The sequence below is a fragment of the Oryza glaberrima genome, chromosome 9 (assembly GCF_000147395.1).
Source record: "Oryza glaberrima chromosome 9, OglaRS2, whole genome shotgun sequence".
NCBI classification, from domain to species: domain Eukaryota; kingdom Viridiplantae; phylum Streptophyta; class Magnoliopsida; order Poales; family Poaceae; genus Oryza; species Oryza glaberrima.
The window spans coordinates 17,654,005-17,674,928 of record NC_068334.1 but is presented as its reverse complement, the minus strand read 5'-3'; the positions used below and the strand labels follow the sequence as shown (position 1 = coordinate 17,674,928).

At 43.1% G+C, this 20,924-nt stretch overlaps 4 protein-coding genes across 9 annotated transcripts; all 4 read left to right on the top strand.

Moving 5' to 3' along the window:
- Positions 1 to 2,000: 2,000 nt before the first annotated feature.
- On the top strand, positions 2,001 to 4,594 carry LOC127783712 (probable polygalacturonase). The gene is made up of 3 exons (XM_052310899.1): positions 2,001 to 2,851; positions 3,075 to 3,406; positions 3,761 to 4,594. Exons 1-3 carry the CDS (start codon positions 2,304 to 2,306, stop codon positions 4,249 to 4,251), a joined length of 1,371 nt encoding a protein of 456 aa, XP_052166859.1. The 5' UTR covers positions 2,001 to 2,303; the 3' UTR covers positions 4,252 to 4,594.
- Positions 4,595 to 5,678: 1,084 nt separating this feature from the next.
- LOC127783609 (uncharacterized) lies at positions 5,679 to 6,354 on the top strand. The gene has a single exon (XM_052310798.1). The coding sequence runs from the start codon at positions 5,776 to 5,778 to the stop codon at positions 6,127 to 6,129; it is 354 nt and encodes a 117-aa protein (XP_052166758.1). The 5' UTR covers positions 5,679 to 5,775; the 3' UTR covers positions 6,130 to 6,354.
- Positions 6,355 to 13,750: 7,396 nt separating this feature from the next.
- On the top strand, positions 13,751 to 18,965 carry LOC127784073 (uncharacterized). 2 transcript variants are annotated; one of them, XM_052311256.1, is made up of 8 exons: positions 13,751 to 13,998; positions 15,367 to 16,408; positions 16,497 to 16,791; positions 16,925 to 17,131; positions 17,214 to 17,387; positions 17,547 to 17,744; positions 17,835 to 17,948; positions 18,103 to 18,965. In XM_052311256.1, exons 2-8 carry the CDS (start codon positions 15,402 to 15,404, stop codon positions 18,448 to 18,450), a joined length of 2,343 nt encoding a protein of 780 aa, XP_052167216.1. In that variant the 5' UTR covers positions 13,751 to 13,998; positions 15,367 to 15,401; the 3' UTR covers positions 18,451 to 18,965. The 2 variants fall into 2 exon arrangements, with proteins under 2 accessions (XP_052167216.1, XP_052167215.1); XM_052311255.1 differs by having other exon boundaries at positions 13,751 to 13,993; positions 18,103 to 18,964.
- A 477-nt stretch (positions 18,966 to 19,442) lies between these two features.
- On the top strand, positions 19,443 to 20,653 carry LOC127784074 (uncharacterized). Of its 5 annotated transcripts, none has more exons than XM_052311260.1 (3): positions 19,443 to 19,523; positions 19,673 to 19,996; positions 20,143 to 20,653. In XM_052311260.1, the coding sequence occupies exons 2-3, from the start codon at positions 19,793 to 19,795 to the stop codon at positions 20,458 to 20,460; spliced, it is 522 nt and encodes a 173-aa protein (XP_052167220.1). In that variant the 5' UTR covers positions 19,443 to 19,523; positions 19,673 to 19,792; the 3' UTR covers positions 20,461 to 20,653. The 5 variants fall into 5 exon arrangements, with proteins under 5 accessions (XP_052167220.1, XP_052167219.1, XP_052167218.1 ...); XM_052311259.1 differs by having other exon boundaries at positions 19,450 to 19,561; XM_052311258.1 differs by having other exon boundaries at positions 19,450 to 19,576.
- The last annotated feature ends 271 nt before the right edge of the window (positions 20,654 to 20,924 follow it).

The following is a 20,924-nucleotide window of genomic DNA, read 5'->3' as shown; positions in this document are numbered from 1 at the left end:
GTGGACCCTTCGGATATGGTAGCGATCCTATTCCGAGGAGGCCCACACGGAGGCCCAGCTTTGTTTGGTCTTTGGTGGCCCGAGAAGAGAAGAGGCTCGATTTTGTTCGGCGGGGGAAAAGTCTAATGTGAGTTCTCATATAGGAGTACCTTTCAAGTGCAAAACTTGGTATATCTAGTTATCTACCACTTTAATTATTAAAATATTTTAAAATAACCCCCTTGACTGTTTTGAGGATAGTTTTCAGTGATTTGGCATCTAATGGCAGTCTAGTCATAAGATGAACCAAAAATAGATAGAGGATTCAAGTGTAAGTGGTACAAAAGAAAGTAAACAACTATGGTGCCCACTTGTCATAGCCCACTCTTATTCTTCTCTTTCTTCTTTCTTTTGCAGATAACAGCAGGAACCCGACAAGCGGTGGAGACGAGGTTGATGAGCCCAGCACTGATGCCATCTCCCTCACTTCCACACCCTTCCTCTCTGCCTCATGGAGGGCCACCACTTGCCTACCTCCTCTTCGTGTAGCTACCTCTACCTCCTCCGTTTATCATCCCTCTTCTCCATAACGGCAGTGGCGGGGCGGCAAGGTGGGAAGTCAGAGTCGATGTAGGATCCCCAAAGCTCTGTCACCCTTGCTGTTTTGGCCTCACCGGCCACCGCTTGTTGTCCACCCAGAGCTCCACACCCCATCTCCCTCAACACCGATGGTGATGCTTAGGGTATCGATGGGGAGGGGATGAGGTCCTCCAACCTTGCCGCTTCCAGGGCTTCGTCGTCTCTCCGGGTAGGGCTCTTACGAGGATGCGATGGCGACAATAAGGGATCGATAAGGGTGCTGACGATAAATTTTTATACTGCAACATGCTCGCCTGCTCCATCGAGATGGCCTCTTGAATGTACCTCAACGTCATCTACCTCCTTACCGGCATCGAGCGTCTGCTCCGAAAGCACCTCGACATCTGCAAGCATCTCAAGGTTACCAACCACTGATCCCGCAAGTTGGGGAAAGAAAAAGGGGAGAAAGAAAGAGAGGATTGTTGATGAGGAGGGCAGAATCTCCAAATTGATGAGGATTGTGCTACAGGGAAGCTATTCACTCTTTTATTATAAGCATGTTTTCCCATATTGCTAAATGGTTTTTTTTTCAAAACCATCTATATCGACATTTTTTAAAAATAAATCAATTTTTCAAGTTTATAATATCACCAATTGTGTTTTCCGTTTCGATGAGTTGCTACTACAGAATTTAGCAAATGCACGGCTCGTAGGCCTAAATTCAGCTCGGCTCGTTATCCTACGAGCCAAAAGCCTAGCTCAGTTCGAACCAACATCATTTCAAAGTTACAAATGTTTGCATACAATATAAGTATTAAATCATCACAAATTTAGCAAATGCACCATTAATTTCATACTTTCATATAATCATCTAAAGTCAGTCTAAATATTTAGGCCTATGACCAAGTGGAGTGGTGTGACAATGAGTGGATGGGGGATGAGTTAAGTTGAGATTTACGAGTAGGTTAAACTTTAGTTTTGACTTGTTAACAAACCCAAACAAGCCGAGCTGTGCGAGCTAAAGTGCCATCATTCTTTTTCCTAGCCCTATCCACGACCCATCCAACCTGTGCAACCTTGGCACCGCATTCTCTGATGTTAGGAAAACTATGTCAGAGGGCAGTGGCGTATCAATCCACTGTCCTCCGAGTATGGAATGCTCCAAAAAAAGCCAATGATGTCATCGCTCGCAGTCACTATCATGTTTGCTAGCGTGCGAGCAAGGACAACATTGGATTTTTCTTGGGAGGGTTCCATATTTGAGAAACGGTCGATCGATGGGCTACTGACGTACTCCCTCTGTTATTTTTTTTTAAAAAAAGACTACCTCTATATCCAGATTCGTTATAATATGTTGCCTTTTTTAGAACGGAGGGAGTAGTTTTCCCAACTTCAGAGGATCTGGTTCCGTGCAACCTTGTGCCACAACTCTCAAACTTGTACAAGCAACCAAGAACACCTGTGATCTACATTTTGAGATCAGGTAGTATGATTGATCCCTGAATCCCATTATCCATCATCCTCGAGTGAGAGTCCAGCACGAAAGCGGCAGCTACCACTCCAGCTTATCCATCTCATCATCCATTCCCCTCGCAACGAACTCCCTGCCTCTCGCTCCGATCGTCCGCGCCACGGCGGCGACACGATGAAACCCCGATCCAACTGACAAAATTCCCAAGCGAATCCTGTGCAGCTCGAGTAGAAGAGAAGGGAGAGTGCTTCTTGGCGAGCGAGTCAACGTCACAATGGCGTCCCCGCTGCTGCTGCTTCCGCTCGCCGTCTCGTCCCTTCTGCTGCCGTTCACGGCGGCCGCGCGCGTCTTCTCCGTCGCGGACTACGGCGCGGCGGGCGACGGCGCGCGGTACGACACGGGGGCTATCCAGGCGGCCGTCGACGCGTGCGCGGCGGCGGGGGGCGGGCGCGTCCTCCTCCCGGCGCCGGGGGACTACCTGACGGCGACCGTCCACCTCCGCTCGCGGGTGGTGCTCGACGTCGCCCCCGGGGCGCGGCTGCTGGGCGGGACCAGGCAGGCGGACTACCCTCCCGAGTCCCGCCGCTGGTACGTCGTCCTCGCCGAGAACACCACCGGCGCCGGGGTCACCGGCGGCGGCGAGATCAACGGCCAGGGCGGGGCATTCGTGGTCACCCCCAACCCGCAGAAGAACATCATGGTGAGCTGGAACGCCACCGGCGACTGCGAGGGCGACGAGTGCCGCCCGCGGCTCGTCGGATTCATCGACTCCAAGGACGTCACGATCCACGAGATCACCCTCAACCAGCCTGCCTACTGGTGGTGAGCATTTCTTGATACCTCAAATCCATTGCTCAATTCGTAGTAGAACAACCAAAACATGACAACATTTCCCTTGTCATTTCATCCTAAAGATGATAAATCCGGCTAATTTGTACTCCACTGCCCTAGATATCATCTGACTAGCAAAAATTACACAGCATTTGTGTAGTGATGAGGTATTCAGGGAAAGTTAACAGGCTATATACACTTGCATTCCCTGCAGTCTGCATATTGTCAGGTGTGACAATACAATGATCCACAATGTGTCGATATATGGGGATTTTGACACTCCCAACAACGACGGCATTGACATTGAGGATTCAAACAACACGGCCATCACTCATTGCCACATAGACACCGGAGACGATGCGATATGCCCCAAATCAACCACAGGTCCTGTTTACAACTTGACGGCAACAAACTGCTGGATACACACTAAATCTTGCGCTATCAAGTTTGGCAGCACTAGCTTCTTTGACTTCAAGAAGCTGGTATTTGACAACATTACAATAGTTGATTCACATAGAGGACTTGGGATGCAGATTAGAGATGGAGGTACTGACCTGTACTTGCTGTTGTGTGTATTGCCATTCTGTGATATTAGGTAGTACTTACTATTTTCTTTAGCAAGCTCTAAGATTTCCGCAGCAATTAAAATATATTAGATTGTTTTCACGGACATTTTTTTAGGAAAACTGAACCTTATGCTGCATTTGTACCCCGTGTTTATATAGAATTTATAAATTGCTTTAGCACCATGAAATTTTTATACAGCAGCAAACCTATCCTGTATGCTGAAATATTTCTATTGTGAATTTTCATCAAGTAAAAACTGCACCATTAAGGTCTTTGGTCTAGAAATGAGATTTGCTTTAAGTCTCTTCTAAACTGGAGTTTTCATTCCTGCAGGAAATGTGAGCGATGTGGTGTTCTCAAACATCAAAATGAGCACCAGGTACTACCATCCTTTATGGTGGGGGAGAGCTGAACCGATCTACATCACCACATGTCCAAGGCACCCAGATTCCAAAGAAGGCACCATTTCAGACATTCAGTTCATCAACATCTCATCGGTATCAGAAAACGGAGTATTCTTGGCTGGATCGAAGCATGGGCTGCTTCGCAACCTGAAGTTCAAGAATGTCGACCTAACCTACAAGAGATGGACAAACTACTCGGGAGGGCTGTATGATTACAGGCCTGGATGCCAAAAGATGGTGAAGCACCGAACCGGTGGTATGATGCTGGAGCACATCTCTGGCCTTGAGATCGACAATGTGAGGATGAGATGGTCAAGAGGAAGCCTCAAAGGCTGGGATGTTGATCCTCTCCTCTTCCAGCCATCGACAGTCGACAAGCTGTCATTCCATGACTGGCAATCGCTGGCTGTCAGTAGGTAATGGAAGAGCAAGCCTACTGAACATCACATTTGTACAAGTATCTGTATCACAATCTGAGTGGTGATTCTTTTCTGAAACGTGTAAATAAAGATCACATGAAAGGCAATGGTCTTACCATGTTGATAATCATCGCTTGAATGGCATAAGGTTCTTACCAGTCAATAAAAATCCTCAAGTCCCAACTCCCTGTAAGCTTCAGCGAATGGGCGAGAATGGCTGCTGAATTGATTTCTGAGTACTGAACTGACTGAATCAGATACAATCAAATTCAATCTCAATTGTCTATAATAAACCTATGCTGTCATTCTGATCTGGATTTCGAATTTTAATGTTCTTGTCTGTTCATATTTCTGTTCCAACTTCTTGTTTGCCTGTTACTTTGCTTACTCCATAAAGCGATGTTGAGTTCAGTGAGTCAGCTGCGCTGTGCATTCTCCATGGTACGTACAAACACATCAAGTTTTTTTTGAAAAAAGAACACATCAAGTTCCATGGAGTTTCGTCATTTTAGTTCCAGATCTTGGTCCCGCTGAACTGCAAATTTTCCCAAGAAAATAAAAAATTTCTCCATAGCTGCTGTCAGGATGTCAAAATTTTCAAAAATCCTTCGTTCCAAACAGTTCAAATTTTCTGGAATTAGGAGATAACTAGTAATTCCAACCTTGCATACAAAAAGATCTCATTTTTTCGCTTATACTTATGCTTATGTGAACTGCTTATTATAGCAATTTAAAAATAATTTGTTAGTAAATTTTATGTGCGTGTTCTTCATAAGAAAATGTTGTAAAATAAACTACGATGAAAAAAAAACCACAAAATCAACTCTAAAATAAAGTTCTAAAAATTAAAATTTACTTCCTCCGTTTCACAATGTAAGACTTTCTAGCATTATCCAAATTAATATGGATGTTAATAAATCTAGGCATATATACAAAATATATACTCTCTCATTCCCTAAATGTTTGACACCGTTGACTTTTTTAAACATGTTTGACCATTCATCTTATTCAAAAACGTTTGTGAAATGTGCAAAACTATATGTATACATAAAAAGTATATTTAACGATAAATCAAATGATAGGAAAAGAATTAATAATTACTTAATTTTTTTGAATAAGACGAACGGTCAAACATTTTTAAAAAAGTCAACAGCGTCAAACATTTTGGAATGGAGGGAGTACATTGATCAATGAATCAATCTAGATAAGACAAAAAAGTCTTATAATATAAAACGGAGGGAGTAGCTTATAAGCATGAACCCAAGCGAAACATTGGGAGCTTCAAAATCGAGAAGAAGAGTCCAAACCTCCAAATCCGGCCCATAATGATTATTAACCCGACCTTTTCAGCCCGGCCCAATGTACTTGACCAAAGCCCAGCCCATTTTGCAACCCCTCACCTCTGCATTGTCTCCGCGTAGCTGAGCAACTCTTCCCCTTTCTCCCCCAAATCGGCGGCGACCTCTCTCCGATCTCCACCACCACCACCACCACGCGGGCGCGCGCACCAACCGGGGGGGCTTCGATGCGGGCGATCTCGTCGGCGGCGGGGGGGATGCTGCGGGCGCGGCTGCGCGGCGGGGCGCGCGTCCGCGGCGGCGGCGGGCACGGGGAGGGGGGCGGGCGGTGGACGACCCCGGGGCACGAGGAGCAGCCCAAGGGCTACCTCTTCAACCGGCCGCCGCCGGCGGCGGGGGAGTCGCGGAAGTGGGAGGACTGGGAGCTGCCCTGCTACGTCACCTCGTTCCTCACCGTCGTGATCCTCGGCGTCGGGCTCAACGCCAAGCCCGACCTCACCCTCGAGACCTGGGCGCACCAGAAGGCGCTCGAGCGCCTCCAGCAGCAGGAGCTGGCCTCCGCGGAGGCCCAGGCCGAGTGATCTGCGCGCCTCAGGTCACCTCGAACCCTAGAATACTGCATCTGTTTTACTCCCAATAAGATGTTTGAGATGTGCGGGATGAACACTGTGCTCTTGTTTCTGTTTTTGTTCTGTTTCCTCTTGGAATTTGTCCGATGATGGCGAATTCCCTGAACATTTTGAAATGCTTTGTAATTCTATTATTTTCTCTTCCTTTAGTTGTGCTGCTCTGAGTGTTTTCGTGAATTTCACCCGTTCCCAACTAACTCAGTTGCAGATCGCATGTTGGGGTTAGGTTGAGCAGATAGTTGAACGTTGCTTAAGCATTATCTTATTCTTGATGAATGCTGAATCCAAACTCTAAACACGAATAACTATCCGTCTTATCAAATACGTTAAGCATCATCGTGATGAATGCTGAATCCAAACTCTAATCACGAATAGCTATCCCTCTCCCCGGATATGATGGTTGTTACCTTATTGCTAGATCATGGCGCTGTTAAGCTATCTGAAAATAACTTAGAAATTTGCCACAATGAATGATTTTGTACTGTAGCACCGGTGGCTGTTGCATATATTACCTCTTGTTTAAGGTGCTTAAATTTCTCTCCAGTTCATTTGATGGCAAGTTGCCAACTAGTCTATCAATTTATTGAACACATCCGTCTGAATACTATCGCTTAACATGAAACATGAGTATATCAACGACATGCACTATAATATCATTAGTTTTAAAGGACACACTTTCACCATCGCCTGGTGAACCATGAAAGTATATCACATATTAAGGTCCTTAGCTACTACCATAGACCATGATCATAGTGCTTTGTTTTTGTTTTCCATTTTCTTGGCATCTTGCTAAACACAACAACTGTAAACACGCATACAGAGAAATATAAGGGTTCCTTTGAGTAGGAAGATTTACATTGTCAATACTTCATTTGCCTAAAACTAACAATGAGGTCAGGGAAGACAAGAAAATATGTTTTTTTCAATTTTGAATATTTTAGCTGATCAGATTTGTTATCATGATGAATAATGCCCATGAATATAAGGTCCGCTTTCCCAGCAAGGCTACTGCTGTTTGAATGTTTTTCATGTATACATAACCAATATGGAGCTGATGATTCTTCAATGTCAAGTTCCAACCTTGTTCTTGCATGTTGTACGAGTTGTGGATTTCTTCTAAAAATTGTCACATTTACATTTTTTTGGAGAAATAATTTTAAACCCTGATTTCTCTCCTATTGCCCATAGGAGCAATTCCATTTAACTGTTTTAACTGACCTCTGGGTTACTGAGGTTTGATTGACTTTGTAGAAGCTTCAATCTTTTATGCAGCATATTGGGAAAATAATCAGTTGTGCTCTGTACTCTATAAGGAATTAGTTGCCTGCCTCCTGCCATGTGTAATATGTTTGGCTAGTAATTTTACTTTACGAGCAAATAAGTGGAGGGGAAAACACTGCCTTAGTGAAAGTTTCATAGAAATCTGTTTAGGCCCAGAATCTTGCATTAGTTTGTTCCTTCCTACAATGGACTATCCTGCAATTTATGCTTTATATTTGAACAACCTTGTATCTTTTTAAGGGTACGTACTTCACTTAATGTTTTAGTGTCTTGGCCTGTGTAGACTGTAGACACTGAACACCATCCCACCACTGCAACTCTGTTACATATTTCTTCTTTACAAAATGCAACCTGTGTTTTTCACATATGCCATCTATTGTTACTACTGTAAGCAAAAATATTGTCAAACTGTGTTGGCATTCTAACTTTTAGCAGACCATGGAATGCTAGATGAATTTGAGGTGAACTGAAAGTTCTGAGGTCTAACTAAGCAGACGAGTGAGATATAAATATGCCACTGAAATATGAAACTGGATTGCTAGTCTGATATAATGCGCATGAGGAAGATGCATATCCACATATAGTATCTATTTTCTTCTTACATCAAAGCTAGTAACATAGAGAATCACACCGTAAGGACTATTTCTTGTTTCCTGGTGATTTCTTATGCTTTGAGCAGCCATCCTAGGCTCCTAGCCAGTCTCAGTACTGTAAGACTGTTAGTTACTGCTCAAAGTGGAATGTAGGTATTTGGAATTTGGGATCTACAAAACGATGATGTTGTCTTTTCATGCTTTACCATTTGTCTTGCACTTTAGACCTGGATCGACAACTTATTCATCCTTTATGTCAATGTAGATTTATTCTGCTTGCTTTGTTCAGGACGCATCTTTATGAGACCTCTTTCCTGAATTATTTGTACATACTCATAGCCTTCATATGAGTACAGATGCTAACTTTTGCGTAGATACAAAGCTATATATGTCTTTCATGAACTTTTGAACAGTTCTGCCAATCTTTTTACTTGATTCCTTTTGTATTTTGTTATGTCTGCCCTGCATTTTATTATTTTTCTCCTTGCCTTTTTGCGCGACACTAGCGCATTTCTTCTGTTTCTCAAATTTCCCTGTAGTTTAGATCTGCTGTGTCTGTGTGACCTCCATGCAGATGGTCCATAATTTGCAAGCACGGTATTTTTAACTCAGAACTTCAATTTCCGCTGAATTTTCTTATAAAGCCCCATTTGTAGTAATCTCCCTTGCCATGAAATTCCTACAGAATTTCTGTTGATTCAGATGGAGTAGTCTTCTGTGTGGTTCAATTACCATAGCTTGATTATTGTCATGTCCTAGAACTTTTTGGTGTGGTCCATTATGTTTAATGTGCAGATGCGGAATAGGGAATAGCTGGCAAAGCTGTTAATGACTTAATGCTAACCAACCACTGTCCACCGTCCATTATCTATGATGACAATTCTTTTCTGTATACTACTCGTACAGTCGTACTTGTCTCTCCTTTTCTTCTAGCAAGATTTCACCTTAAGCAGCTGGAGTATACTGCTTCCTCCGTTTCACAATGTAAGTCATTCTAACATTTTTCATATTCAATTAATGAATCTAAATAGATATATATGTCTAGATTCATTAATATCAATATGAATGTGCGAAATACTAGAATGACTTACATTGTGAAACAAAGGGAGTACTATAGAGAGATAAATGTTAGGCTCAGTTCTTTTGTCCAGTTTCCCAACCTCTCCTCGTTGATTTCCGCGCGCACGCTTTTCAAACTGCTATTTTGGTGCCTTTTTGCAAAAAGTTTCTATACGAAAGTTGTTTAAAAAAATCATATTGTTCCATTTTTGAAAAAAAATAGCTAATACTTAATTAATCAAGCGTTCCGAACCTGCTCTCTCGAAGCAGCCTAAGTCTTCACTGGAGACAAAATGCATTATATAAAAATTTAGGGCTGGCTTTTGCACTCCAAATGGTATGTAGGATATGGTCACTCACTCACTCCTATTAGGAATTGGTTTCATATTTCATTGAAATTCACTCCATCCATAAAAGACTTGTGGTGGGTTCCTGTATGCTGGGGGCATTTAAGGCCTAGTTTGTTTGGTTTGAATATAGATGAATGGGTGATGGATTTTCTAATTTTGTGATGATGTTCGATAAAAAATCAATCTAGATGAGATGTGACGTTTCCTAATACAATGAATATGGATAAACATGTCCAGATTCAATATACTAGAAAACATCACATCTTATTTTAAATTGATTTTTTATGGGACGAAGGGGATACAAGCGAATGGATTACCACCTATTACAAAGTTGGAGTTGTTTCAAAAATAATATTTTAAGAAAATTATATATAGAATTCTCTTAAAAAAATATAGGAGCTTGGGAAGCATATGCCATGGTAATTTGTTACAAGAGAACTCAACTGGCCTAGGTAAAACCGTGCCACAAACAGTGTCGGTAGAGCATGACATGCCTTCGCGGTGAGTAGTCGCAACGTCTGCATCGCTGCATGTCATCTTATCTTTCTCTGCCTCCGGCCATTCTTTTGGCCTAAAATTTCTTTGTTTGGCAGCTGTAATGGGCGAAGCAATGCTTTTAATCCGATAAAGCTGTAATGCGAGACAAATCTTCCTTTAGCATCAGAGTTCTGTCTCCAAGAACATTCCATTTCCACCGTCCAAGTGTCATGTAACGTCATCACATCACCCTCATACTGTCATACAGAAAACTTGTATAATCACATTATTTTTACTGACATGTGGGGCCGGCTCCAAGAGGTCCCCGGACAATGGCAGCTGGACTATAGTGAAGTCCTTGCAGCTTAATTATGCCTTGGCCTCTTGTGTGAGCAGCTAACCATGCAAGCGAAGCGTCCCTGTACTAGAAGCCATACGGCGGCGCTCCGTACGTAGATGCGCCTGCTCTTTGGTCACACTGGGATGTACTAATGCTGTCAATCATTTCGTGCTAATTTCCAAAAAAAAAAACTACTCATATACTGGTAAGAGCATTAATTGTAATAGCAAGGATAATAATAGAGCTCACTTTCTACTATTAGCTAATATTAAAGCCAACACATATAATAGATTAGCTATAAGATTGGCTAAAATTTTCTTCTCATCTCTCTATCTCACTTATATATTAATTGTATTTGTCTAGGAGCTTGTGTTAAGCTAGCTCTTGCATGAGAGCAACACAACTTTTTGTCATATCTCTCATCCACGTAAGCTTATAATAGACTTTCTCACTATTGTACTTCTCAAAGGCATACGGGTATCAGTAGTACATCTCTTGAACATGAGCTTCATTGTGTGTCTTGACTCTGAATATTTGACGGCGGGATAACTACGTGTATGGATTTGTTTTAGGGTGTTTTTTTAATAGCCGAATGATTTGTGATAATTATTCGAGGGTACAAAAGAATTGTTTAAACATAATTGAAACTAATTTCGTAAGAAATTCATATATACTAACAAAACTTTTATGAAAATATCACTGCTTATTAGAACTTCGGGAAGCGTGCCGTTAAATAGAATGGTTTCATTCTTTATAAAAGAACATCACCTTAGTGGGAATTAATCAGATGTAATTTAGGCCCTGTTTAGTTCCCAAAAACTTTTTCCAAAAAACATCACATCGAATCTTTGGACACATGCATTGAGTATTAAATATAGATAAATTTAAAAACTAATTGCACAGTTAGGGGAGAAATCGCGAGACGAATATTTTGAGCCTAATTAGTCCATGATTAGCCATAAGTGCTACAGTAACCCACATGTACTAATGACGGATTAATTAGGCTCAAAATATTTGTCTCGCGGTTTCCAGGCGAGTTATGAAATTAGTTTTTTCATTTATGTCCGAAAACTCCTTCCAACATCCGGTCAAACGTTCGATGTGACAATAAAAAATTTCCTTTCCGCAAACTAAACAGGCCCTTAATCTAAAAAGTTTCATGGGCATTATTTTGTTATTTGTGTGAATTTCACACAAACTCTACCACTCCACTCCATGCTGACATCGACAACAAATAACAATAGATCTATTTTTGCGGGGTTGTTGGAGAGCCCGTACAGCCAAAATGCAAAGCTACAAAAATGAAAGGCACAATGAGACAAAGACAAATAAAAAAAAAAGGTTCACAATTATACCATAATCAAACCGAGACCACAAATATAGATCAGAGGGACCGCATAAAACAAATAGGAGACCTACTCAATTTATTCTAGTGCATGATAGTGTTTTTCAGCAAGGGAATTTAGTTGATATTTTTTGTTTAGTAAGATAAAGAATAAATATTCCGACCACTAGATCTAACATTCTACGGTGTATCATGACCAATTTCGTAGCAATAACACTGCCAGGTGGTTAGTGGTTAACCTGAGCTTTCTGCCGATTTTTTCTAGTACACGCGTGTTTATTTGGAGTGTTCAGGGGCGTACAGTGTGTAGCCCAGTGAGCAGCGGTTGCTGTGACGGTGAGCTGGAGCGTGGCCACGTTGCCGCCGGCGGCCAGCCGGCCGGCCACCGTGTGTCCTGTTCGGTGCTCGCCGTTGCACGGCTATCACACCGGCGGCGCATGAGAAGTGAGAACCGCGTGTAGTTTTGTTTAATCACCGGCTAATGAGAGCCGCCTAAGAGCACTTACAATAGCTTGCTATAAGCCAACTACAAACATATTTTAAGAAGATAGACAAGGAGGGAGAGGAGCAGCGGGCTACAGATTTATAGCCAGCTGTAGCATGGACTCCAAAACACAGTATGTGTATGATAGGTGGGACCAGATATTAATAATGTAGTATATAACTATTGTATAGATGAGCTATTAGATTGGCTATAGATAAATTGGAGTTAGTAGTTGGCTATACTATTAAACTTGCTCTAATCCGATTCTGTGACGCTGGTGGTGACCTACCAGGCTACCACCACCGACAGCCTCTGCCTACAACGACCAGGGTCGGGGATCCCAGAGACCACTGACCAGGAGTACGTTCACCTCATGATCCAAGTGAATAATTTCGAATTCTTCATTTCCTATCTTTTTCATTATCACTGCTTTTTTTTGAACGGGCATTATCACTGCTTTAATTGTTGCCTTGCCACTTTGCAAGGGAATGTTCTGCTTTCTTATTTATCGGTGAGCATAAACGATATATATTTTAGAAAAAAAATATATATCAAGGTTTTTTGAAAAATAAATAAAATATGTCTTTCAAGTTTATAACAATTATTACTCAATTAATCATATCCTAATCACTTTCATCCGAAAGGCTAAAGCAATTTGCTTGTTGGAGTGCAGCTAAGTTAAAGCTAAAATTTAAATTTTTAAACTTAATTTTAAATTATTATAGGCACTTTTTAATTTTAATTTCTGAACTTAATTTGAAATTACTAATAGTATAAATACAAAAGTCGGATCCAAAATTATGTTTCGCTACCGCCATTAGGCGAATCCAATAAACGTAACACTATATATTCTGAAAATATCTTTAAATATAACTTTTTTTAAGTCAACCCTCTTTAGATTTGATTAAATTTATAAAAATATATACTAATATTTTCAACCAAACTATCAAATGTTAGACGTAATGAAACAAATTTAGTGCTATGCGTATTATTATATATTTTACAAACTTGATAAAAAAATCAAACAACTTAGCACTTCCCAACTCACTTATTTTTATCGTGCACGCAAGTTTTTTAAATTGCTAAACGGTACATTTTTTTAAAAAAATTCTTATAAGAAAGTTGCTTTAAAAAAATATTGATCTTCTTTTAAAAAAGTTAACTAATACTTAATTAATCACACGCTAATTGATCGTTCTGTTTCCTGTGCGGACATAGGTGTTCTTTTCTTCAACAAAAGTTGAATAAAATTTTGATACTCGTAGCATGATTTTTAAACTGCTAAACGGTGTATTTCATGCGAAAACTTTATATATAAAAGTTTTTCTAAAATATAAGATTATACCATTTTTCAAATTTATAATAATTAAAACTTAATTAATCACACGTTATTGAAACACTTCATTTTTATCTTTATCTTCAAATTCAAACACCGCCACAGCCTAATAATATAAAACAGGGAGTACATATTTAAAATATAAAAAAGACTCGTTATTTGGAGAAAAAAATGGTTGAGATGCCGTGGAAAGCGGCAGGTAGGCTGACCGCGTGCGGTGAACCGACTCGAGAGAGGGTGTGTGGCCTCGAAATGCACGTTGATATAAACAGCCCGCAGCGAACCATCCCAAAAAACCAAAACCCACCACCCCCACGCGGTGCCACTGCCACCGCCCCTCGCCGCCGTGGTCGCGGCCGCATCCGCCGCCGACGACCGCCGCACGGACATTCCGCACACGCCCGCGGGGGGCGGGCGGCGCCGCGTCGCTGATCCAACGCAAGCACGTTCGTCGTCCATCCTCCCGCTCGGATTTGGAGTCGGCAACCGCTCGGGCTCGCGTCGCGGCAACTGAAGCGGCAAAATCGCAACAGGCGCAGGCGCAAGCGCAGGTGAGGTGAAGAGCATTCTGATTTTTTTTTTCGCCACCACCACCGCCGCCGTTCCGCTTCCCCGGCCCGAATCATCCCCAATCTAGTTCGTTCTTGTGCACTGTGCAGTGTGGGATTTCGCGGTGTCGTATCGGATTCGAGATTCGGTTGGTTCGTGGTTTTGATTATTGATTTTCTTCTCCTCGTAATAACTGCACGCGCGCTGATCGTTGCTGTACCTGCGACATGGATGGGATGTCCGCTTTTTTTTTTTTTGTTCGTAATTGGGGAGGGGAAGTCTAGCCGTGTAGCCGATTGTTAGTATGTTTTGATCCGCATTTGCGCATTGATCGGAGATGATAGTTTTCTCATGTCACCTTTCTTTTTTTTTTCCTTTACTTCTTTCGCGCATATGATTGGCTTGAATTCTCCTGCACTAGCGGTTACCTGAAAAAAAAAATTCTGCGCGTACGGAGCATCCGAATGTGAATTTTGGGGACCATTGGTGGCATCCGAAATTTGTCAATATATTATACACTATGTGTTAATCTTGAACTTTTACATGGTGAATTGCTCTAGCCATTTGCTCGATCCATCCAAAGTAGTATCACTGCACTTGCCTAGTATTTAGCTGCTTCGTGTGGTGATTGGTGAATGTGGGCAATGACTAGGAGGACTTGGGGTTATTTGGTATGGAATCCAGTACTGGATAGCTCACTGTCACTGGTGGCCAGTATGCATATTCATCATGGATTGTGGTTAGCTTTTTCCAAATCTGCGGCTTGTCAGATCTGCCTGTATTACAGTTATTGTACAGCTTTATGTCTGGGGCTCTTTCGCGCCGTTGGGACCTCAAATTCTCCAATGCAATCCAAGTCGCATGATGGTCCAAGACCAGCGTGCCCCACTGCCATGTGCTTAACAACCACCTTCTTCCTGAGATCGACTGGACAAGGAAGCATAATTGTACTGAATTCTCATGTTATTACGTCGGTTTAAGGTGAAAAATCTTGCTTGAGATGCTTCTTTAAGGTGGAGATTCTGCTTAGCTGTACAGCTGTTGAGACAAGCTGGAGATCAGTTATTCATTTGATGTCCTCTCACTTGTTCAATGTTATGAAGTTATGAACATGGGCTTCTTAGCGTTTTACTCTGGGTGCAGTGGAAGTTATTTATCTTCTCTGAACTTGTACTGCACTTGTAGTACATTTTCTTGATCTCTTCAGTTAAAGCAATTTATGTACAAGCTGTTTTGTGCGTGACTTTTTCCTGTCATAATCATTATGTTGCACGGTCGGACCACCCTTGAAAGCTCTTTTGCTATCTTGCTCATTGACCTGATCAAGTTGCTAGACCTTTGCTCTTGTTACTAACTTTCTTGGTTTTATATACAGGTATCAAGTTTCTAGTGCACTAAACAACCTTTGAGATGGGTACTGTAGAGAATACGGAAGAGAGAGAAGAGCGTTCAACTGATGTGGAACGGGATGGTAAACAAGGAAAAGAAGTTGAATCGGACTATGAACCAGCTAGAGACTCTGTTTCATCTCAGGGTGAGGCTAACAGCAATGAAGATACCAGAGCCAAAAGAGTCTCAAGGGTTCCAAAGAAGCTAGTGAAGAAAGATTCAAAGGAAAACAGCCCACGCTCAGGCAGAATTAATTCCAATCGCCAAGTGCAGACTAAGCTGCAATATATATCGTCAAACAATTTGCAGAGCAAATCTCCAAAGCCAAACAAAATATCTGATGGTGCTAAAACCATTGAGATAACAAAGCCAGAAACAGTGACAGTTCCTTCTTGTCCTTCATCTGAGGTGTCTGAGGAGATGGATGATAAACCCATTGAGAATATAGTGACGGATGATAAATCCATTGAGGATGTAGCTGATGATAAGGCCACTGAGGGCACGGCCTCTTATGATAAGGCCACTGAAGGAAAAGCTGCTGATGATACGACCGTTGAGGACAACACCACTGATGAAAGGAGCATTGAGAGTGGCACTGACGATAGGACCATTGCGGGTATAGCAGCTGATGTTAAATCTAGTGAAGAGGCAAAGGAGATTGATATATTGGATGAAGCCCCAAATTGTGATCAGAGTACTGGTACTGACGAGGAAATAGCTGATACTGAAGAAAGCATAGCTTATGATGGTAAATCAGCTGCATATGAAAAGAGTGAGGAATTAGAATCTAAATGTGAAAGGTTGGAGCAGGAACTTCGAGAAGTTGCTGCCCTTGAGATTTCTCTTTATTCAGTAGTGCCAGAGCACGGTTGTTCATCGCATAAATTGCACACACCAGCTCGGCGTCTGTCCAGGCTATATATTCATGCATCAAAGTTTTGGTCCTCTGTTAAGAAAGCTTCTGTCACACAGAACTTCGTTTCTGGGCTTGTCCTTGTTGCAAAGTCTTGTGGAAATGATGTTTCAAGGTAAAGTATCTGTAATTGGATATAGTATGTAACTCTGGGTAGCTTATATTTCCGCATACCATCATTTTTAAAATAAATCTTTATGTAGGTTGACATTCTGGCTATCAAACACCGTTGTCCTAAGAGAGATCATTGCACAAACATTTGGCATTTCACGCCAACCAAGTCTTGCTATGAAGGCTTTCAGCACAAATGTTAATGCAAAGATGCTCGGTAAGAACTCTTCACCAACGCGGCGGAAAAACAACTACAGTGGCAAGCATGCTAGACCTGCTATCTGGCCATTGCCTGATGATTGGCGGGAAACTGGTACACTCGTGGCTGCACTGGAGAAGATTGAATCATGGATCTTTTCTCGGATTGTTGAGTCAGTGTGGTGGCAGGTAAAACCTTTCTTATGCTTTCTCGGCACTTTTTAGGAAATTGAGTACATTTTATTCTCTGTAAAACTAGGATAGCAGACAGCTTTTTCGATTCATTTTGTTGTCAATTTTCTGAAGGATGTTTCCTTTTCAGGCATTGACACCCCACATGCAAACACTGGTGGAAGATATATCAAGTCCAAAGGCTGGGAGTTTGTTGGGACCTGCTTTGGGTGATCAGCAACAAGGGAACTTCTCCATTCATCTTTGGAAAACTGCTTTCCAAGATGCCTTCAGCAGAATATGTCCTCTTCGTGCTGGTGGACATGAGTGTGGATGCTTACCAGTGTTGGCAAAACTGGTATGTTTAATCATTGATATTTAATTTGAGAAGAATAATCATTTTTGTGAAGTTTATGCATGAGTTGTTTTATTATTGTCAGGTGATGGAGCACTGTGTAGCTCGTTTAGACGTTGCTATGTTTAATGCAGTCCTGCGTGAATCTGCAAATGAAGTACCATCTGATCCTATATCTGACCCAATTGTCGACTCAAGAGTTCTACCGATTCCAGCTGGTGACTTCAGCTTTGGATCAGGTGCACAGCTGAAGAACTCGGTATGTGCCCAAATTGCAAAACAACTACGTTCTTAGTTTAAAACCACTTACGTTGGAACGTTTCCTGTAACTGCATGAAGAACAAACCAGAACATGTGTTTTAAATCATCTCTTCCTTGCAAACAAAACCAAATGTTAATGGACCAAATGCTTCTTCAGATCGGAAATTGGTCCCGATGGTTGCAAGATAAGTTTGGCATGGTTGCTGCTGCCCCTGAGAAGCATGGTCAAGCAGGAGATGGGAGTGATGACAGAAGTGGTGCTGCTGATTTTTATTCTTTCAAGCTGCTCAACGAGTTAAGTGATCTTCTGATGCTCCCAAAGGACATGCTTCTTGAAAAGTCCATCAGGAAGGAGGTCCGTATTCATGCTTAGTCACTCCAACTCTTAAGTTGGAACATATATTCAGGTTCAGTGCTGCAGTTAAAATTTTGTCATTCTGTTTAGGTCTGCCCTTCTATTGGCATTCCACTGGTAACAAGGATACTCTGCAACTTCACTCCTGACGAGTTCTGTCCTGAACCTGTTCCTGGAATGGTTTTAGAGGAGCTGAATGGCGAGGTACGACGTCTATTTGCTAAATGATATTATTGCATTGTAGCATTACAAAGTCCAAATACAATCTTGCTCACCATATGTAATGACTAACCAAGATACTTCTATAGTTTCACTCTACACCTTCTCAATCAGTGTTGGTTGCTAAATTTTCACACAGAGCTTGCTGGAGCGCTTCACGGAGAAAGATGTGATCACCACATTCCCCTGCGTCGCGGCTCCTGTTGTCTACTGCCCCCCTTCACCGGAGGATGTCGCGGAGAAAGTAGCAGACGCAGGCGGGAACGCGGAGCCGGACCTGAGGGCCTCCATGGTGCAGAGGAGAGGGTACACCAGCGACGACGACCTGGACGACCTGGGCAACCCCCTGGCGTCCCTGTACGACAGGAGCTCTCCACCCTCACCCTGCAACGGGGCCTCTCGTTCGACTACACGGCAAGGAGGCTCTATGTCGAACGCGAGATACGAGCTCCTGAGAGAAGTATATGGTCGGAGAGGCCTGGTTTGAGTAACCAGTGAAAGTGTGGAACGGAAGACGAAAAGAGAGCCTCTTGGTCTTGGGTTGCAGATTTGCTGTGAGGTGAACAAGGGGTTGGAAATTGGTCGGGAAGGAACTGCTTTGCAACAGACGCTGAATGAACGAACAGCACTTGGATATCCTCATGGCAAAATGCTAGAGTGTTTAGAACCCATCCCCCCATTCTTCTCATGTATATTTGCATTTTGATTCTGTTGAAGTGATTGGTTCACTCTTGGCAAAAGGGGATAAATTTATTTGTTGGTGGTAGTGAGGAGAAATTTTAGTGAGTGGTCAGAGTGAGCGTGACTTCTGCGTCAGCCATCGTTCGATGGGCCGCCTAACTGATCACAAATAGGAATAAGTTCACCTGGCGTCCCTCAACTTTACAGTTTACATCGATTTCTTTTTTTTTTTGACATCCCTTATCCTCTGCTTTGTTTCACTGACGTGACATTATAGTCAGCAAAAATAAAATAAAATAAAATGTGGAGCCCACATACCGCATCTCTTTCTTTTCTTTTTCTCTTCTCTTCTCTCGAGCGGGCGTGGCGTCAGATGGGGGGAGAGGCCGTCAGCGGCGGCCGGCAAAGCGAGCGCGACGGCGGGCAGAGCTGGCGCAGCGGGCGGGCTCTGTTGCCGATGTTGTGCTCGTCTTGCATGGAGATCCCCTCGCGACTTCGTGGCGGCGGGTGAGCGCGGCGGGCGAGCCATGGATCGAGCTAGTACTACGTGCTATGGCCCCTAGCTCTGAATTATGCAGCTGCTAGAGCTTAGGTGGGTATCGAAGAACTGGACACTGCAGATAGCTTTGTATTGATAATATTAACTTGTGGCAAATGACGATCAAGCGTATAGCAATGAGTGAGAGCGAAGAGTTGGTAAGCTAATGCTACTGCTCTTGATTTGGAGCACACACTATACGGTTACGTTGTATTAAACCGCAACCCACCTCCCACCCCACCCCCCCCCCCCCCCCCCCCCCCCGGGGGCAACCCACACCCCTACCCCCACACCACACCACACCACACCACACTAGCACATCCGTGTCCCCCTCAATTCCCGTAATGGTGTTACTAACGCTACTATTAATTTCTACTGAGTAATTGTTTTACTGGTAGTAGTGTTTAAATCGTCGTATACATACATGTGTTGGTCCCACACCGTAACTAACCACTAATCAATTTCCCCCCCCTTTTTTTTGGATCTACAGAGGCAGGAAGCCGGCTCGGCAGCTGTGGCATCAGGAAGCGGAGGCGGCGGCGACGGCGATGGCGTGCTACAGGGAGGAGGCGGCGTGCTGGATCTAATGGGTTAGGCGGCAAGAACGGGCATGTCCATGTCTGGCGAGGAGGCGGGGACGGTTTCGCTCTCGTTTCCGCGGTTGTCGTCGGCTCCCTCCCTCAAGCGAGAAAAGCAAGAAGCGCGCCGCCTCCGCCAAGGCTGCCGACGAGGCCTCCACCAACCGCACCCGCGCTACCTCCCGACGCCAACCCCTCCGCTGGATCCCCATAGCTGTATCGTTCTCCTCGGTGAGGTGGGGACTTCTCTAGGGTTTGGGGATTGGGGGATTTATAGGGTTCCTCTGCCCTCCCTGCGTATAGGAATGAACCAGAATTTGGTTTTTCTTTATTTTTTTCTTTACTTCATGCGATGGGATTTTGCATGGTGGTTCTGCTCCAGATCTGGAAGCTTCAATGGCATGGGTATCATGTGAGAAGCTCCTTGCTGGTGGATGCCCCTTGTTCTTCTGTTCCAGATGTACATGCTACAGGGCAACACGAGCTCCTGCTCCCTGCACTCCATAGGTTAGCCTGCATCAACGAGGAATACTTGAGGACGCCAGAGGTGAAGAAGGGTGTAGCCTTTGGGAGCCTTGCCGCCAGATCCGTCGTATCCAGCGGCCCCGCGCGTCCCCGACATCCCTCTTGCCGTGGTCTAGGGTGCTGCGATGTCGTCTTGCCGTGGTCTCCATTCGGTTTGTTCTCCATACTATTTTAATTGGACATAGTTTTTTTGAGTGCTCAGACTGTTGTGGGATCTATTCAATAAGCTGTAATGACTTGTTGTCTTTCCAATTGCTGAAATCTTGGAGATTTTTTTCGGTTAATTTGGCTGAATAACAATGTTATGCGATGCTGTTTGTGCTTTGATTCTTCAGGTACTAAATAGAGATATTGGAGCCATTGTTTAATTACTTTACGAGCAGTTCAGGTACTTTACTAGCAATTCAAGTGACAAATTTGGTTCACTAGTCTAGTTCTAGCAGTACAAACAATTTCAGCTTTTCCTAGTTTTAAAGTTTTGATTCTGGCATGAATTGTATGGGGAATATGATTAGTTCCTGCACACTTTAGGATGAGGTCTGGTCTCATTTCACTTGAGCAGTTCTTGCACTTCTTTTCTTTCAATTGCGGGAATGTTCAGATCATTTTTTGCTTGAAGTACCTGATTCGTTCTTAGTT

Bases quoted from the DNA above. Each gene is read 5' to 3' on its own strand.
- LOC127783712 (XM_052310899.1), top strand. From the start codon at position 2,304: ATGGCGTCCCCGCTGCTGCTGCTTCCGCTCGCCGTCTCGTCCCTTCTG. The intron at 2,852-3,074 runs GTGAGCATTTCT...CATTCCCTGCAG, and splicing joins AACCAGCCTGCCTACTGGTG to TCTGCATATTGTCAGGTGTG. The intron at 3,407-3,760 runs GTACTGACCTGT...TCATTCCTGCAG, and splicing joins GATGCAGATTAGAGATGGAG to GAAATGTGAGCGATGTGGTG.
- LOC127783609 (XM_052310798.1), top strand. From the start codon at position 5,776: ATGCGGGCGATCTCGTCGGCGGCGGGGGGGATGCTGCGGGCGCGGCTG.
- LOC127784073 (XM_052311256.1), top strand. From the start codon at position 15,402: ATGGGTACTGTAGAGAATACGGAAGAGAGAGAAGAGCGTTCAACTGAT. The intron at 17,388-17,546 runs GTATGTGCCCAA...ATGCTTCTTCAG, and splicing joins GTGCACAGCTGAAGAACTCG to ATCGGAAATTGGTCCCGATG. The intron at 17,949-18,102 runs GTACGACGTCTA...ATTTTCACACAG, and splicing joins TAGAGGAGCTGAATGGCGAG to AGCTTGCTGGAGCGCTTCAC.
- LOC127784074 (XM_052311260.1), top strand. From the start codon at position 19,793: ATGTCCATGTCTGGCGAGGAGGCGGGGACGGTTTCGCTCTCGTTTCCG. The intron at 19,997-20,142 runs GTGGGGACTTCT...GTTCTGCTCCAG, and splicing joins GTATCGTTCTCCTCGGTGAG to ATCTGGAAGCTTCAATGGCA.